Source organism: Egretta garzetta, unplaced genomic scaffold (genome assembly GCF_000687185.1).
Source record: "Egretta garzetta isolate BGI_Z169 unplaced genomic scaffold, ASM68718v1 scaffold60, whole genome shotgun sequence".
NCBI lineage: Eukaryota > Metazoa > Chordata > Aves > Pelecaniformes > Ardeidae > Egretta > Egretta garzetta.
The window spans coordinates 1,012,276-1,031,053 of NW_009258269.1; the positions used below are offsets into that span (position 1 = coordinate 1,012,276).

At 36.8% G+C, this 18,778-nt stretch overlaps 1 protein-coding gene across 1 annotated transcript in view; it reads left to right on the top strand.

The window, feature by feature from the left end:
• RANBP17 (RAN binding protein 17) overlaps positions 1-18,778 on the top strand; it is a 159,194-nt gene that overhangs the window by 1,672 nt on the left and 138,744 nt on the right. The window contains exons 2-11 of the mRNA XM_009649615.1: positions 3,265-3,411; positions 4,388-4,478; positions 5,635-5,801; positions 9,217-9,282; positions 9,819-9,923; positions 12,575-12,740; positions 14,398-14,471; positions 14,931-15,050; positions 15,305-15,451; positions 17,111-17,283. Coding sequence (XP_009647910.1) covers positions 3,265-3,411; positions 4,388-4,478; positions 5,635-5,801; positions 9,217-9,282; positions 9,819-9,923; positions 12,575-12,740; positions 14,398-14,471; positions 14,931-15,050; positions 15,305-15,451; positions 17,111-17,283 — 1,256 coding nt within the window. The remainder of the gene's footprint in view (positions 1-3,264; positions 3,412-4,387; positions 4,479-5,634; positions 5,802-9,216; positions 9,283-9,818; positions 9,924-12,574; positions 12,741-14,397; positions 14,472-14,930; positions 15,051-15,304; positions 15,452-17,110; positions 17,284-18,778) is intronic.

The following is an 18,778-nucleotide window of genomic DNA, read 5'->3' on the forward strand; positions in this document are numbered from 1 at the left end:
GCTACTCCTCGCCGGTGCGAGCTAGCCGCACCTGCTCGCCGGTTGCCACTTCTTGGTGCGGAAGGCATTGGTGAGCTCCTTACGCCGCTGCTTCCCTGAAAACCAGGGGCAGCCCCTCTCCAGGACTGTCTGAGATGAACATCAGCCACTGGAACTGTGTCTGGAACAACGGAGGAAGGGGGCTGGAAAAGGGCCCCAGAAGGCACTCTCCGAGATGTTCAGCGTTCCTCCGGAGTCTCTGGAGCTTCCCCTGGATTGATGGCAGCAGGCTTTGACAGTGTTAGAGAGGCCATTTTAAGCATTTATTTACATACTTGAGCACCTGGCATGCTACATAAAAGGCCCTCTAAAATATCTTTTGTTATCACCTCATACCCAGTGGCTGTTCTTTTTTTTTTTCGTTTTTTTAAACTGTGGCATTTCAGCAGCTATGCCCATCCTGTTGCTCTTGCATAGAGCTGGTGGAACTTTCTTAAGAGAATGTTTTCAGTCAGAAAATGCTGATTAAAATCCAAATGTCTGTGGGAATTTGTCAGTGTCAGCAAAACTTTAATCAGGAACCTACCTGGTTTCCTGCCAGTTTGCTTGGCTCCTTGGCTGCCTGCCTGGTGGGTTGCTGCGGAGCCGGGCCCCCAGCATTTCTGGCCCTCGGCTCTTTCACAGGCTAGTAGGATTGCTGCCAGGGGCTTCTGAGAGCTGGAGAGGTGGGACCAGAAGTATCTGAAGAACTTTATTTAGCTTATTCTTTAATATTATGAAAGTGTGACAAGCAGAAAAAAAAAAAAAGTCACTATCTAACCATTTTCATTAGGATGTAAATCTTGTTCTTGGAAAAAGTTACACTTGTCATGGGGAAATGCCACTTACACAGGTCTGTTTCTACTCCTGACTCACTTAAGGCAGGCAGCATCTATCTGCTAGATCCTCTTCACTGACACCATTGTTTTCTTAGGAATCGCCTTTCAGCTATTGGTATAGGAGGTATCTGAAGGCATCAGTTTCACATTTTGTCTCACAGTAAATAAGGGATTGTGACAGTCTTCTGTTTTCTTGAAGAAAATATAATATAGAGAGGTAGTTTTTGACTTCTCATTGGTTTCTCCAAGTATTTTTTTTTCTTAATAAAGTTGAATAATATCTCTCTTGCTCAGCTGAGATGCCATCATACACAAGATGGATTTCAGGTTCTATCTTTTTGTTTGACTATCTGAATCAAGGAAAATCAGCACATTTCCTCAGTACTAAACATAAAATACAACCCAGAGAACATCTAACAAGTACTTTGGCAGTCTGAGAATTCTGAGCAATTTCTGGCCATACCTCAAGCGTACCTAAGAAACTTAGTCGTAACATTCTCCTGAGACCAAACAAGTCCAGATAAAGCATTTCAGAGTGATGAAGGTAATCGGTCTCAGTCTCCGATAAACCAACTTTTCTCTGAAGATCATTATCTAGTTTTTGTTCAGGCTTGCTTTACAAATTTATGGTGGTTTTCCCTCATTGTCCTTCAGAGGTTTGCTGTTTTAATGCCAGTTAGTATACAGATGATTCAGACCTTGATGATTGGGCTGAGATACCAGTTTTATTCCGGACTTCCTGAAACTTGTTGCCAAGTTTGTCCAGACTTGAAAGTCAAATTTCAGATCAAATAAAGGAGGGTCTTTAACTTTTGCAGGTTATGACACGATAATTTGGTTCACGCTTCTCAGATTGGTTTGGAATTGTTTCATTATGGAAAGATGCATTGTAATTTATGTCTGAAGAGTCTCTTTGCTAGATGTCCTTATTCCCATGTTTTACCGCAGTTATGTGTGTATTGGGTTGTATTATATTTTCCCTGATGTGTACACTTGCATTTTATGAGTCTTAATTTTCACTTTAATTGGCATGGATCTTGCTTCATTTAAAATTGCATTACTGGGATCGTTACCTGTTCCTTATTTTTCCTCGGCTCTCTCTGAACATGGGAGGGGAAACAAAACCAAAGGATGTTTCTGTTGGGCTCAGTCTTCAAGGTATTTGATCTGTTCACTTCAGAAGCAAATGTGCTATTTCTTAAAATTTCTCCAAAGGAACAAGTACATGGCTAATTTTTGACTGAAAATCAGGGACTCTTAAAATGTCATTACTACTGAAATTCAGAAAAAGCTGATCAAAGCCAGGGGCTCCATATGCACAAAAAAAAGGGGGGGGGAGGGGGGGAGGAGGGAAGATGACCATGTTGTTATGTTGTTTTGGGTTTTTTTTATGATGAGTGTCTCTAGGAAATGACATGCTTTGAATGACAAAACCAAATGTACTTTGGTTGCCAAAGACACTGTTACTGTCTTCGATTTTTAAAAGGCATTTGAGCTACAGTGTAAGTGATGCTAGATCGTGCTGAACCAAGTCTTTTATTTCAAGTACAAAAGATCTTTTTGGCAGGGATGGTGAACAGGATTTTGACTGAAACTTTTAAATGAGACCGGTCAAATACTCTGTGTTCGATTTTACTTTTCTTTCTAGGCCACAGTCAAGTCATGAAGTATTTACTGGGTACCTTCTAATGATGTGGCTGGTCCTCAAGGAGAGTTCCATAGATGGACGCTAAAACTTCTGTTTGTGTAATGATTCCAAAACGTGCTCAAAGTGTTCATCTCTCCTGTGAGACAGGGACTAGTAGATAGATATAAATCATATCCCTCGCATAGGAGAGAGCTATTCTCGCCCCCCGCCTCCCCCTCCCCCCGCTTACCAAAGAGAACTTTTTCACCTTCTAAGTGGAGAGGAATTTTAGCTCTTCTGTTGCTACCATAGCTTCTGAATTGTCCCATCTTTCACTGATACGTGCATCAACAGATATAGACAAATGCTATTTTTTTCCAGGTGTAATAATTTGATGAGTTATTACAGCTTTTAAAATGAAATTTGCTGGAAGTTTTCTTTCTGGAACTGTTTGCTGTTCTCTGGCTTTTCATCTCTCTTTGGAAAAGCTATGGACTTCCCATCTGAAGACTCAGAAAACCAGATGGATTTAACCATATTAAAAAATACTTTGGTAGCTGAGAGAATAAGAAATGGCAACTTAATTTTCATTTCATATTTTTGGCTTCTTGTCACAGAAAGCCTCATTTTTTCAGTAATTTAAATGTGAATCAACTGGAAAGCTTAGCATAGGTAACAGTTCATGTTACTGGTGTAGTATCTAGGTTTATAAACACTTAAAGAAATCTTATGTGGTTGAAAAGTCTTCATGGTAGTTTCTATTGTGTTCTTTCCTAACAGAGTCTGGCAGAACTAGAAGCACTCTGTAACCACTTATATGAAGGAACTGATGTAGCACAGCGAATACAAGCTGAGAAGGTACTCTTGGAGCTTATTGATAGCCCAGAATGTCTGAGCCAATGCCAACTTCTGTTAGAACAAGGAACGGTAAGTATCTGAAAGATAATGTTACCCATAAATGTAATCATGCTCATGGAAGCTCACAGGTTTCTCAGTCATGGGCCATTACCCATGTCAGTACAATGAAGGCAAAATGCTTTTCCCTTTTTCATATATACTCTGTTTCATAAATGATTCTATATTTTTTTTCATTTGGAGGTGATCTTTGTAGAAGTGACAATACCTTGCATTAGAGATGTCAAGGACAAAAAGGGAAAGCATCTCAGCTTTCAGTACTTTCAGAAGGGCTGTGATCAGAGGTTGTGTCATCTGTAGAGCAGTGTCGGACACAGTGTAGTATAAACTGGTGTTTAAACATCTCGTTGTTCTTGTTTCTAGCTATTAGCTACAGTGAAAAAAGATGGTATTAAAAAAATCCTTAAAGTGCTTATCTGTTTTCTGTTAGTTTAAACAATTCTCTTATCATTGCTCAGTTTCATTTTTGGTATTTAATTTCATGGTTAACGCTACATAAAGTGATAGGGGAGTTGATTCTGATTTGGTAGTCCAAGCTAAGTCCAGTATAGTTTTTGCTATGTTTTTCAAATCATTCAAAAAGAGAGAGAAAGAAGAAGAGGAAACACATTTGAAAATATCTTTAATCCAGGGCTGGACCCATGGTAATAATCTCATGGTTCTAAATTATGAAGTGTTTTAAAACCAAGTTTCAAAACTAAAGAACTCCACTGAATAGTGAAATTACTTTTAGATTAATGGTTTCCATCAAAAGGGATGCTATTTTTAGGTCTCCACTATTTTATTAGTGTTTTGTATTTTATGTTTATTTATAATAAAACAAACATACTACTAAACTACATCTTTTACAGATTTTTGGTGCACTTAACAAACATAACCAAAACCTGATAACCATTCTGGTTTATTGATTATTTATCAGGTTTTGACTTATTTTCCCTGTCTTTAATGAGCCTATTTTTGAACAATATCTTTTGATGTCATTTTGTAGACGTCCTATGCTCAGCTTCTAGCAGCAACGTGCCTGTCTAAGCTTGTAAGCAGGGCATCTCCATTACCTATGGAACAAAGGATTGACATTCGTAAGTAATGTTTGTGGTTAAAATATCATTATATTAGTTGGATCTAAAACTTCATGTTAGCCATTCAGTGGATAGTCTTTTTTCAGGTAGTCATTGTGAGAGAGTGACATAAAGGTGGTCATGAGCTCTTTCATAATTTCTCTGCAATTAGCTCACAAATAACATTTCCTAGTTTCAAAATGAAAATAAATACGCTAGCTCAAATTACTTCATATTTTTAAAAAAATACTAATTTTTCAAGATAGACTTTGTATTTATCCCACAAGACACTAAAGAAATTTAGTTCGTGTTTGTAAAGGATGAATGTTGCAGATATTGCTAGTAACTTACACGTAACATTGCTCATGATCACCTCACATTTGTGAAAGTCATGCCAGGGCAGGTTCTTACTTGCAGGATTAAGACCCTACAAAATTTTCCTTACTTTTTATGATTTATTTTAAAGTCATTGCTATATCCTAGAAGAGTAAGCAAGTATGTGTTAGGTCTTTAATAGTGACAGGCTTTACATGAGGAGCATATGATTCAATTTGGATTTTTAGAAAATCTGCACCGTTATATCGGTTCTGTGGATAGTAGTACTCTGAAATGCATGGCTGAGAATCCGTGTCTTCTGATAAAAGATTTCAGTGTTCTTTTAGGTAAAAATTAACTTTAATCACCTTTAATTTTACACGTTTCAACAGCTTTTGGAACAGGGTAACTTCCTTCTAGATAGAGAGGAATTTCTGCAGTTGCAATGTGCGTTACCCAAAGGGGTGTTCTGGATTGAATTGAGAACATTCAGCAGGGACTCTTGTCTGAAAAAATTTTTGTGTATCAAGTTGGCTGTGAGACCTGCTATTACATAGTGAAATAATCAGTGCCCAGTATATGGGACTGTAGTGAAAACTACTCTTGTTTTATCTACCAGTGTTCTCTGAATTCACCAACTGTTGTCATATGTGTCCCAGAATAATGATCATGAATGTAATGTGCTTTGTGTTACTAAATGTTTAGCTGTATTTAATGATTTAATGTAACTTAAGTTATTGTACTAACCATAAGAATATAGTTTTTTAAAAAAAAATCCATGCCTTAAGTTTCTATTAGAACCGTTTAATTAATTTTCTTCACAGAAGACTTGTGTTGCTGATTTTAAAATGCTTCTTTACAGGAAATTACATTCTGAACTATGTGGCATCTCAACCCAAACTGGCTCCTTTTGTCATCCAAGCTCTTGTTCAAGTCATTGCTAAAATTACAAAATTAGGATGGTTTGAGGTACTAAAAGATCAGCTCATCTTCAGAGACATTATTGCTGATGTAAAAAAATTTTTGCAGGTAGGAAGCAATCGTTCACTTCTACCATTTTTTTTCTGTTTGGACCTCTTCATTTTTAGTGATTGGCATGTTATGTCACTTCGTTGTTATACGCTTGGGTGGAAAAAGTGTGAAGAGCATTGCTTAAAACGGAAAACCGCCCTACAATGAAGAACCAGGGCGGGTTTGATACTTGTGCGAGTTTGTGGGTTTTGATGCCTCACAGTATTCACAGTGCTGTCATGGTTTTTTGTTGGTTTTCTCTTTCCAAAGCACTTCTTTAGTGTGGTTGTAAAACGTCAGCCCCTGTTGTCAAGCTGTTCTATTTAATGCCTTATTTTTTTTTTCAACTGATGTGGAGATACATTTCTGATAATGTTCGCTTCAGTTACCTGGTTAGAAACACTGGTACTGCACAGTCTAAAGAGTAAGACTGTCAAATGTTTTAAAGCATGAGTCTGATTGTGATTCTTGTAATAATGACTGCTAAAATTGTGCCGAACTGTTCAGTTCTAGAACTAGTTCAAATGTATTTTCAAGTGCCTGTCTTGAAGTGTTGATCGAAAAGATACTTTCATCAGCTGTTTGTTGGAGTGTTATATTGTTTCTTTTCTGTATAAGCAGTGCTTGCCTGCACTTTAATTTTTGGCAGAAATCACTAGATACCCCTGCTTCTGAATTTGCTGAGGAAAGCTTGTGTAAAGATAGAACTGTGGTACGCAAAATTGCAAGACACTGTGCATATTTGTTATGTGGTTGTGGTCCTTGTTTGCCCCATTCCTTTTTCACTTTATGAGAAATGGACTATTCATATTTGTGTGCGTGGGTACTGAGATACCTGCATATGTGTATGTTCTCTCTCCATACATGTAAAGAGAAGTGAAAGAAAAAAAAAAGACATTCTGTCTGTCCTGGGATTACGGTGTACAATATAGGGAGATAGATAATAAATTTAGAATGTTTTTATAACTTTACCTATTTTAGCATATGTATTTAAATCTAGCATATCACAAAAATTATGCATTCTAGGTAGGGATGTGGGGAAGTTTGGGAGGAAAGATCACTCATCACCCCTCTCCAGTAATTGGCTGAGGCAGGAACGTTGTTGTTTTACGTTTCCTTCCGCATTAATTCCTGTTCCCCCGTTGCATTGGCCACTGTTACAAAGAAGATGCGTTACGGGATAGAGAGGTGATCTTGGTACATAGTATTTGACAATTGGAAAGAATTTCTCCTAATGCCAGAGTGCAGTCATTCGCTGTGGACTCTTCACTATGCAAATTTACATTGAATCTAGAGTAAGTACTGTCAGACACAGCAGCTAACAATGTAGGATATACAGCAGCATCTGTGAAGTAAATTTGAAGAAAGCAATTGGATGTCCTGGGTTATTAGCCAGACTTGGTTATTTCATACACTTAACGTGTATAAAAAGGTGCTTAAAAAGTTTTCTGGGAGATGGGTAATCTGCTTAAAAAGTGAATACAGATTAATCGTTCTGAGTGTCCGGGTGAACGCAAAGCCTAGTACTTATTTTGAGAAAAAGTAATGAGAAAATTTAAGCTATTTGGACATTGACTTCCAAAATGATCCGTTATGTGTGTATGTGTTGGTGATCCTGGCAACTCAACAAGAAAATACGAAGTTAATGGTTTATGTTTCTTGCCAATGAGTTTCTAATTTGTTTTTCAGTCTTACTGTGTTTATAACACTGTTCAAGTTAATATACTTTTTGAGTTACATTGGGAATGTCTAATAAAAGATAAGTTGCAATATTCTGTTTATTAAAAACAAACTCTAGTATACTTCTCCACCGTTTTGCAGTTATTTTTATGAATGTACTGTAATTGGGTTTTGCATTTATTATTAAAATGACTGCAGTGTGACTCTTCAGTGTGTAGCTCATTAAAAACAGAGATTTAAATACAAAATTTAGCTTAAGAGATTTCTTTAGTTAAATTAAGAATTCCTGTAGAAAATTAAGCCATAGATCTACCAGTGAATTAAATTTTAGATAAAAATTGAAAAAAATAATCCCTAAACAATACCAATACATGTTAATAATTAGCATATGGTAGTTTCAAATACATATGCATTAGCATTCCAGATTGAAGTTCATCCAGTGTGAATTTGAGTGTGATTTAATATAGAAAAAAGGATTAGCAGCTAGGGCTGCAGTTCTGTTCCCAACTCCTTCATAATTCACCACATAGCTTTTCACACCTGTGGAAAAGCAGAGGTTGCATTTTCCATTCTTGCAGGTTTGTGTGATCTAAGAAACATTCATATAGACTGTTTTAAGAATTTGAAATGTAAAAGAAATTTGTGTTCAAATTACAGTATAAGAGGTTTAATATTGCTGAATGCAAGTAGGGCAACAATATAAATGTTGCCTGAGAGTTCTCTGAAATTTTCACTTTTGATTTGCTTTGGTGCAAGTGACAATACAAACTAGATGACAGTGAAAAGTTAGGGCCATTGGTAAGTAGCAGATTCTTCATTAGTTGAACTTTGGGTGATCTTCAGAGTTGTGAAAATGAGTGTGGTTGTGAAAAATACCAGGAAAATTTTGACAAGGACGACATTGCTTTTTGAGACCAGGCTGCAAACTGCAGCTGTGAAAGTAGCCATAGAGATCTTCCCCCTGACTCAATGGCAAGGCCTAATTGAAGTTAATTTTAATTGTTTTTAACAAAGCCGATTCCATTTTTCTATAAATGCTTTGTAGTAGCTCAGTGACGACAGCTAAATTGTATTAATTAAATGCAAAATTCTGTGTTGTATGTGAATTTTGAAACATTCCAAGGAACTTAAATTCCAATGATCGGATTGCACCCTCAGATGGAAATATTTGACACCTACTGCCTCACTTTTTAGACACAAGTTCTCAGAGATGGAATCTGTAATTTAATTCAAACCAATGCATTTTATACAGCTGTGGAGGGAAGATAATTAGGGGTTTTTGATAGGTAGTATTTCAATACTTTTTTTTTTTTTTTCTGAGAGTGCCCTGTGATCTTTTTCATCCATGGCTAGCTTAATTGTTTTTAATGGTTTGAATTCCACGCAGCTTGACTTACCAGTTCTAGAATACTGAACAGACCTTTGAGAAATGTGTAATACTGCATTTCTAAATTGTGGTTACTTGGAGTCTTATTTTCAGACAGGTTTTTGTTATCATACAATTCTTAAAATTCATGATGAGGGTTTTTTCCCCAGAGCTAATTAGGGAGTTTGAAAGTCTAGTTCTATTAATGTTGATGGAATTTGGCATGAAAGCCTTCTGAACAGCTTAGGATATCTCAGCCTAAAAATTCCTCTTGATTCTGGAAACTAATGGAAAATAATAAATACAATCTGATTCTAGAAATGTTGGAAAATACTAAATACAAGCTGTGATGTTTGAGCAATCCTGTCTTTTTTTTTTTCCCTGTAGGGCACTGTGGACCATTATATAATAGGAGTAATGATTCTTTCAGAACTGACTCAGGAAATGAATCTAGTAAGCATGTTCGGGTTTTTTTTTCCTTCTGCAAGGGATGTATGTATTGCTGATAAAGCAGTGTGTTGAATGTTTCTGCCCTTCATAAAAATGGTTAGAGAAACATTTTAGACGTGAAGGGATTAACACACCTTTCTCCCCATGCCAAAATTTATAGAGAGACAAGCAATTCTTAGTGCAGGGACTCTACCTGTACCAGATACATATCATATCTGATACAGGGTAAAGTTTCTCTTACTGCAGTCACTAGAACTAGTAAAGCAAAGTGAATGATCAGCCTTTTCAATTATATTTCTGCTAATGATTTTCTTTTGCCTGCATCTTAATCTGAGGAAGTGCCTCAGACATTTCCATCCAGAAAGAGAGACAACCTTGAGGGGTAAAAAGGAGGTGCTTTAGGAAGCTGTCAAGATCTATGTTTAGTGATGGACCATAATTTTCATTTCTAGTGTCAAATAATTAATCTGCCAGGTAGACCTGTCATCTAGTTCTAGCAAAGAAGGGAGCATTGTTTATCATGTCCTAACTTTTCTTAGGTTGATTATTCAAGAACTTCAGCAAAACATCGTAAAATAGCTGCCTCATTCCGTGACACCTCTCTAAAGGACATACTGATGCTTGCGTGCTCTCTTTTGAAGGAGGTGAGGATCTTTATAATTGAACCTGAATTGTTAATATCATAATTGTCCCAGTTTGAGTCCTTAATATTTTCTGAGTTGACAAATTCTGTACTTAAATGACACCCAATTAAGCTCAAGGGACCAAAAAATGTTCAAAGACAAAAATCCCAATCTTCCTGCCTCCATGTCTCTCTTGCTCTCTCTGCCTTTCTCTCTGTGCCATCTCTCTCTCTATCTTGCCATAAAGGATGAACTATCCAAATTCTGAGCTTGTCTTTTTTGTTGCTTTTCTTAATTTAATTGTATCTCAGTTTTGCTGGGCCTACCATCCAAGTATTTACTAAAAGAATTATTATTAAGCAACCGAGAAGACAAATTCTCTATCTTGTGGTATGGCAGTGCAGTCAAATCTGGCCAAGGTGTTTTCCTCTCTGTAACATTTTGAGGTAATTCAGGCTGCAGCCTCTCAAGAGCCTGAACAAGAGATGGTGAAGAACAGCATACTATAAACTTGGTCTCTCAGGACCAGGTAGGTTGAACTGAGGTCAAAACTGGTATTCGCACTTTCCATTTTGTGCTGATCAAGGCCTTCCGTAGCAGTGGAAGTGGCACCGTGAGGTACCATTCTACTTCTCTTGAGCTCAAGCAATTCTTTGCTTTTGAGAGCAGCTTATTTTTTAAATATTGCCTCATTTCTATTCTTTGACTTATTTGGGAGTGCTGGTTTATTCAGTTTTTCTGAAAACCAAGTTAATTAGGTGTTGAAATTTGGACACAGCCATCTAAGCTAAGAATTTAAACACAGATGCCATCACAGTGGGTCAGTAGATACTGGTAGTGATTACTTTTTGGCCAAATTCTCAAGGTTGAGGTATGTGATTGAGGTGCTGCTGTAAAAAAGCAAGATAAACTGTGTTAGTTTAATTTTCTTTCACAGTATGTTTTTAGTCCAACTGGCATGTTTTACCTCACATTTGCAAAAAGTTTAAAGGGCACGTGTGGTCAGCTACCGGTGGTCAGGTGACAGGCAGTGTATTTTTTCAATATAGAGAGCAATTAAATGTGTAAGCCCTCACCTGTAAAGAGGGAATGGTCTGCTAATGTACACAGGATGTTTTAAATCAGTCTTGGAATTGCATATTAATGGAGAAATTGCCTATAATTTAAAAGAAGAATTGGAGATTTTTAGAAGAATCTTCTTGGGTATAGTAAACCCCATTACACATGAAAATAAATATATTTGTGAGAACCTGTATCCTGCAGCAGCCACTTCCTAGCTTTCTTCAAGTTTAGCTGGTCTACAGGTACTTCTTCAGTCTCTCATGTAGTGAAAGGTTTGTCTGAGTGACATCACACAGATTTCCAGACAGAAATCTAAGAAAATTATAATTAGTATCTTTATAATGCCAACTGTAGTATAGGAAGCTGGTTTTAGAAATAGTTCAATGTCTATAATACACTGAAAAATACACTCAGCTAACAAATGCTTAATCAGTAAAATAATTCCAAGAGTTTAAAAGTTATAGAGAGGATTGGTGGCAAAATGGGTTATATTTATACAAGACGTATAGACATTCAGTGTTCATTTCACAGCCAAATTCATAATTTAGTGTCAATTCTAGTGTGGTGCAACAGTTATTATCAAGTTAATGAAGCATCTCATGACACACAGTTAATTTTAATTCCTGTCATCTGAATTTTAAAACTTTTTGTTAATAAACTTGAGAGATGTGACTTTGAATCTAAATAAGGAGCAGATGAACTTGATAAAGTTGTTTCATTTGCATTTATTTTATTGTTTTCTAGACAAAATTATGCATCAGTGACTAATGAATTTGAGGTTTGTTTTCAGTGCCTTTATATTGTGTGTGTAATTTTGAGGTATTAATTTCTTTAAGATAAAATGTTATTTAAATTATTATAATTCCAGAAGGGCATTGATAAAAAAGTGCTTTTACACACAGTATGTTGAGTATAGACTTCCAAATCCCAACAGCTTGTTTTGCTTACAAAGTACCTTTTTATTCTGACACTAGAGGGGCTATAAAGCAGTGGAGGCACTGACAGCTGTATTTATACAGGTGTTGTAAATACCTACATTCAGATTACAGGCTGTTCATTTCATTGTTTTTTAATGCCAGGTTTTTCAAACTTACCAAAGGGGTCTTTGAGTACACAAACTATGTAACTCGTACTGTTGAGCAGGCTGGACATCAAACTGAAAAATAACCAATTGTTGAGATATTTTTTACCCATATAATGTATATTCCAAACTGGTCTGGAGTAACTGAAAGAGAAAAGCATGAAACCTTAACAGTTTAATTTTTGTAGTGAACATTAGCACTGTTTTAACAGACAGTAGGAGTGACATGCTGAGATTTACCTAAAAGTATTTTATGCAACAGGATTATTTCAGCAGGCTTTTAAAAATTATTTATAAGTCTGGGAGCTCTAGGTTGACATGGAAGATGTCTCTGAGGTGGTAGTAATGATTTTTCCTGTGCCTCTAAGGAAAGACAGTATCTTTAGTTGTTGAAGGATTTTTTTTTTTCTCTTAGTATGTGTTCTCTTGCTCTGAACTTTGCAGTTTTATATCCAAACATTTTCCTTTTCAAAATTTTTTTAAAGCATGTTCTGTACAGGTGACCTAACAAGATTTCTTTTCTCCTTAGCTCTTGGCAAAACCTTTAACCCTTCAGGACCAACAGCAACAAAGTCTAGCAATGCAACTTTTGAAACTTGTACTAAACTGTCTTAATTTTGATTTCATTGGAAATTCAGCTGATGAATCTGCAGATGATCTATGCACTGTGCAGATTCCAACAAACTGGAGAACAAGTAAGAAAGGATCGTAACTGTTAGTATTCTGAAGTCTATACCCAATGGATTTGTCTAACTTCTTTTGTCGCAATACTTACAAATATAAAGTAATTTTTATGTGGAGTACAGTTTTTTGCTGGTGAGTTATTGGTAAACCTCTTCTGCTATTTCTCACACTTTCCCTATTGTTATTTTTACAGACATAAATAATAAATGTAGTCTATAACAGATATTCACAGTAAATCAAATTATTCTAATTAGATACTGAATACTATTCTCATTCTTTGCATATGAACACTTTGAAGCAGTACAGCATTTGTAGCATGTCTATTTTCTCTTGTCTTCTTCCTGATGAGAAAACTGTGAGAATTTTTTTTTTAGTGTGCTTGTTTGCTCTAGTATGTGAGCTTGTTAATGAAGGCAGCAGAAGGGTTGCAACTTGGTTCCTAGACCCTAGAGGTTTGACTTCCTGGGCTTATACAGTGCAGATGGCGGTCTAGTATAAATATGTCCAAGACAGCTTTAATGAAATTACCTTGGGTAATGGACGCAGTTTAGCACTAGCAGCATGGAGCTCCTTGTAGGCTAATTTATCCTGCTTCTTGGCAAAATAAATGAGCCTGATTGGAAGTCTGTTATGTTTAGCTAAAGCAGCTACACAGTTACCCATACCCAAGATGTGAGGTTTAAATCTGGCTTACCTGTATAGCATGACCCTCTACAGTCTTTGGTATTCTTCCTTAATTCAAAGATCCTATTCTTCACCAATTTCCATTTGTAACTCCATTATTTCTCCATTAATGTACAGTAGCCTCTAATTGCAGTGTGGGGGATGAAAAGCAATAATATATGGCAAGCAGGGGAATACTGACAAAAGGCTCAATTTGGGCAAGTGACAGTAATTTCCCAAGGCCCCTAGGAAGGAGAAGAGGATAGGTTTTCCCAAGATTTTATACTTTAAATTGTCCATGGAGGGATCTCCCTTTAGTCGTTAAACACAAAGAGTGCCTAAGGAAATTAACCTCTGTTATACGATGCTTTATTTTACACAAGTCTTCATATAAAATAGTGCTTATAAATGGAACAACTTTGAAATGTTACTTAATTTGTGGGATTGATTAATTAATTACGAATTATTGGTGAACTTTTTCTACCCTGTTGTTATCCCTTTATAAAATAGGGCAATGTTATAGTTCATTTGATGTGATTCCACAGTGAATTGGTAACTCAGTGTTTAAAGTATTTTTTTTTTCTGTTTATCAGTCTGTAGACTTCAGGCCAGTCGGTAAAAACTGGCCTTTGTTTAAATACAGACTAAACTAATCTTTAGTATCTGGAACCTGTCTTGTCTTAGTATACTACTGTAGTAACCTCAATAAAACAGTTTACCTACATCTATTACAGAATAGCGTTCTGTAAGTAACTGACAAAGTATTGCATCATCTGCAGTTTATGGGAAGTATTCTTTATGAGCTATAGGATAGATTAAATGTGATAAAAAGAGGATAGTGCTTTGTTTAATATTTGCAACTAATTAATGCATCTATTCATAGTTTATGCTCAACTACAGTGGTATCACTTACTGTTTTCTTAAAAAGAAGATGTTTCTGTTAAAATAAAGATACTTAATTATTGCTTGTAGAGAGTGATAAAACCAACTTATCTTTTTCCGTAGTCTTCCTGGAGCCAGAGACCTTGGACCTGTTTTTTGATTTGTATCATACCCTTCCACCAATGCTGTCTCAGTTAGTAAGTGACATGTAGTGATTTACACTCAAGTAATTATGGAAAATAGTCTTTTTACGTCTATACTTTGTCCAAAAGACCATGTTTTATTCTGTGCATTGACATGTTATGGGTCCCCTGGCTCAGTGCCCAGTCACGATGTCTTTTCTTTGAACTTCAGCCCCAGTTTTCATTTCTGAATCTGAAAGCATTCAAATCCTTCCTCCCCCAATTCAGCATTACTCAGCCACATAGAAAACATCCACGTAATTATTTTGATGAAGTCAGACGCTGTTGTAAAAGGGAATTTTAACACTGAGCCATATTTGTGTTCAATGATCTTACAGACATTGCTGCAAAAATAATCTTCAGCCACAGAATGTACTACAGACAGCAGTAGGTTGAATTGCTCCAAACATTAAGAAATGATTATTTTGAAAGTTGAAATTTTTTTAATCTTACAGTATTTTTTTTATTCTTCAGGCACTTTCTTGTTTAGTTCAGTTTGCTTCTACAAGGAGATCTTTATTCAGCAATCCAGAACGTGCCAAATACCTTGCTAATCTAATCAAAGGAGTGAAACAAATACTTGAAAATCCACAGGTATCTTTTTTTTTTATTTTATTTATTTGAAATGCTAAAGCAGCTATGCATTTGTTTTTCTGGTTACAGTCTTCATTAACTTACTGAATCTATCAAAACCACTTTCAGCCAGACATCTGTTTGCTTTGATTTTCTATTCAAAACAAAGCAAAACCCCTATGCAAATAAAATCGTCACCCAATTAGCAATAGTGCTCATAAGATTTCTGTTAGATTAAGTTGTTAACTTTTAAAAATTTGCTTCTTCAAATTTAGGGTTTATCTGATCCGGGTAATTACCATGAATTCTGTCGGTTTTTGGCTCGGCTAAAGACAAACTATCAACTAGGAGAGCTAGTAATGGTGAAAGATTACCCAGAAGTCATCCAACTTATAGCAAATTTTACTATTACTAGCCTACAGGTAAGAATATATACAGAAGTGTTCTCTTTGCTTCAACTCGTGAATGACAGAGGACTGTTCCTGGTTCTCTGTGTTGGTGTTGTCTGAGGAGGTGGTGAGGCTTGTCTTTACATAAAAATATATTTTGTCAGTGATGTAACTCAGATTTCTAAATTCTCTAGAACTGGTTCCCACTCTTCCTATGAAGATTTGTAATGGGAGCAGATTTAAAGAAGGAAATGACAACCAAAGTAGGAGATAGATGGATGTTAATCCTCCAGCCTTAGTTCTCACCCTCAAAAAAGAAAAATCCAACAAACTAAACCCTTTATCCAACCCCAAAATACTTACACCTATGCTCCCATGTAAACTTCAGAGTGTCTGTACTGACAAGGATCTTGAGGTCTGGTTTTGTGCGTCTGTTATATGTACACACACTCTCACACACACTCTCACACACACACAGTTGCCTATATGCTGAGCTGCTGAACACTAAGTTCCCATCTGAGCTGGATTCAGATGCTATGTGGAATGATGTCTGAGTTTTTGAGGGACCCACATATGTATGAGAAGGACACATATCACAGGATCAAGATTCTCATAGTGTTAAAAATTTTACGGATTTATTTTTGAAACACACCAAGATAAAGGTGTGTACACTGTTTGAGTAACACTACAATTGTTATTTTAGCATTTCTGCCAGAGTCTTTCTCTGGTCTTCAGAATAAGAGCTGAAGATAGTGACCTTTAGGAGAAGATTTTGACCTTTGAATTCCTGAGTTGCCAATGGCAGCTCCATAAGCTTGGAAGAGCAAAGAAAGTTAAGATGCATTTCTGTTCTTTACATTTCCTGTTAGGTGGCTCTAGGCAGTTTCTCACTCAACGTTTAGGATTTTTGAATGGCCCTTTCATAGCACTTAAATCTCACCATGCGCTGTTGTTGTGGTTTAACCTCAGCTGACGACTAAGCACCATGCAGCCGCTTGCTCACTCCACGCTGGTGGGATGGGGGAGAGAATCAGAAGAGTAAAAGTGAGAAAACTTGTGGGTTGAGATAAAACAGTTTAAAACTTGAAATAAAATTAAAGTAATAATAATAGAATATGCAAAGCAAGTGATGCATGATGCAGTTGTTCACCAACTACCACCTGATGCCCAGCCAGTTCCCGAGCAGCGGCCCCCCCGGCCAGCTTTTCCCTAGTTTATATGCTGTGCATGATGTCATATGGTATGCAGTACCCCTTGGGCCAGTTGGGTTCACCTGCCCAGGCTGTGCCCCCTCCCAGCTTCTTGCGCCCCTTGATTTAGCATAAACACTACTTAGCAACAACTAAACCATCAGTGTGTTATCAACTTTATGCTCATACTAAATCCAAAACAGCACTATGACAGCTACTAGGAAAAAAATTAACTCTATTCCAGCCAAAATCGGGACAACTGCGTAAGAATCTAGGCCTACCTCTGAGTTTCAAATCATGGATTTCATTTGAAGGAGGTGAGAGTGCCTACACGTAATTCTGGAACTACTCTATAATGTGTGCCATAGTATGTCTCAGTTCTGACCGGGCCCTTCAGTAGTTATGTGAATGAATAAGACTACTTAAGATAAAAGCATCGTGTTTCACAACTAAAATTTCACACTGGGATGCTTTAACAGAAGTATGTTTTGTTTTCTTATAGCACTGGGAGTTTGCTCCAAATAGTGTTCATTATTTGCTAACTCTGTGGCAAAGAATGGTAGCATCTGTACCTTTTGTGAAAACGGCAGAACCCCACCTCTTAGATACATATGCACCTGAGATAACAAAAGCTTATATTACTTCTAGACTGGAATGTGTTCCTGTAGTTATAAGGTAAACTTGTAATTGCAACTTTAAAACTGTAATATGGAATGTTTAATTTTCTGATTTGTTGGCATATTATGTTTTGGTTATGTTTAAAATCTAAGTACACTGGTCCTGATTACCATAGTGATTTCTTTAGATTATCTTAATTGGCTGACATGATTTTACTCCTTTTGCTTATTAAATCCAGACCAAAATCAAATGTAAATTCTAATTGTTTTTCCTCTCACAGGCTTTTGTGTTTTGAAAAAAGCCTATTCTCCCTCTCCCCCTTTTTTTTAAGACTATCTAAATTAACTATGTTGTTCAGCTGTGACATGTTTTCTCGATGAGTCACTTTCTAGGGTCATGGAGTGTAGAGTAATGGGGGGGATAGCAGAATGAACCCCACGTGCAAGAAAGGGTGAGACTGAATAGGAGAAGCTAGAGGGTGGCAAGATTGAAATTGGCCAATTTAAAGTGTCTTAGTTCAAATCTTCTTTTTAATAGTTAAGTAAATGACGTTATAGTCCACGCTATAATACAGCAAATAAGAAAAAAGTGTTTAGATTGCGGAAAGGATTTCATTTTCTCCAAGGGCTTTTATGAATTCCTGCTCGTAGGATCTCCTGTCAGACTATGGGACTGCAGAACAAGCCACACCTGCTTTTCCTTTTCAGTTTTACATTACTGAGATGATGTCACTTGTTTAGTTTTTGTGAGGAAGTGCATTCAGCTTCACCTTTGTCTTTTTGTCCCAGTTTAGCCAAAATCTCATGTCTGCAAATTACATAATCTGTCATTTTACTGTTTAGTGACTAAGCTATAGTTTGTGTTATTTGCCTTATGTTATCACTATAGATATGTTAAAGGCTGACTTCCTAATGGTTCAAAATCGTGAGCTTCTCTGTCATTGTCTCGGGAACAAGAATCAGTAGTACCTAGGGGAGCTTCCAGTGTTCCAGCGCTAGGACAGGGAAAGACAAGCATCTGACTGCAGATGCAGTCAGTTTTCCTGGGTCTTCCTTCAACCAGCCTACACTTCTTTTGGCATTTTTAAGTTATCTTCACTGTTAAGCTTTTCTGTAATGGAATCTCAGGGTCGAACCTTCATGTCTTGGCTTTCTTCTCTACTGGGTGGTTCATTCTATAACAGCTTCCAGTCTCGAAGCACTCAGTAGGGCTGAGCTTTGGGTCAAACCATCTGGAATGATCAGCTCCATTGAAATGTGCTGTTGTCTTCATCAGCATCACCATCAGCTCTGAAAATTCAGATTCTTTGTTTGGCACTGATGAGAGATTCTTCTGGATGTCCTTGTTACATTGTGGAGGAGCAACCTTTCTAATCTGTGAAAAAAGCTAACAGGGAGAAGATGAGGAAAGTACTGATCTTCTCTTCTAGTGGTGTGTATCATTCTTAAGACAGTCTTGGTAATGCTGTTGGCATGTATCTGTTCCTAGCTCTAAGTGATTTGTATGCCACTATGATATTGTCTTACTCTTTTATGTGATGAAGATCCTCAGT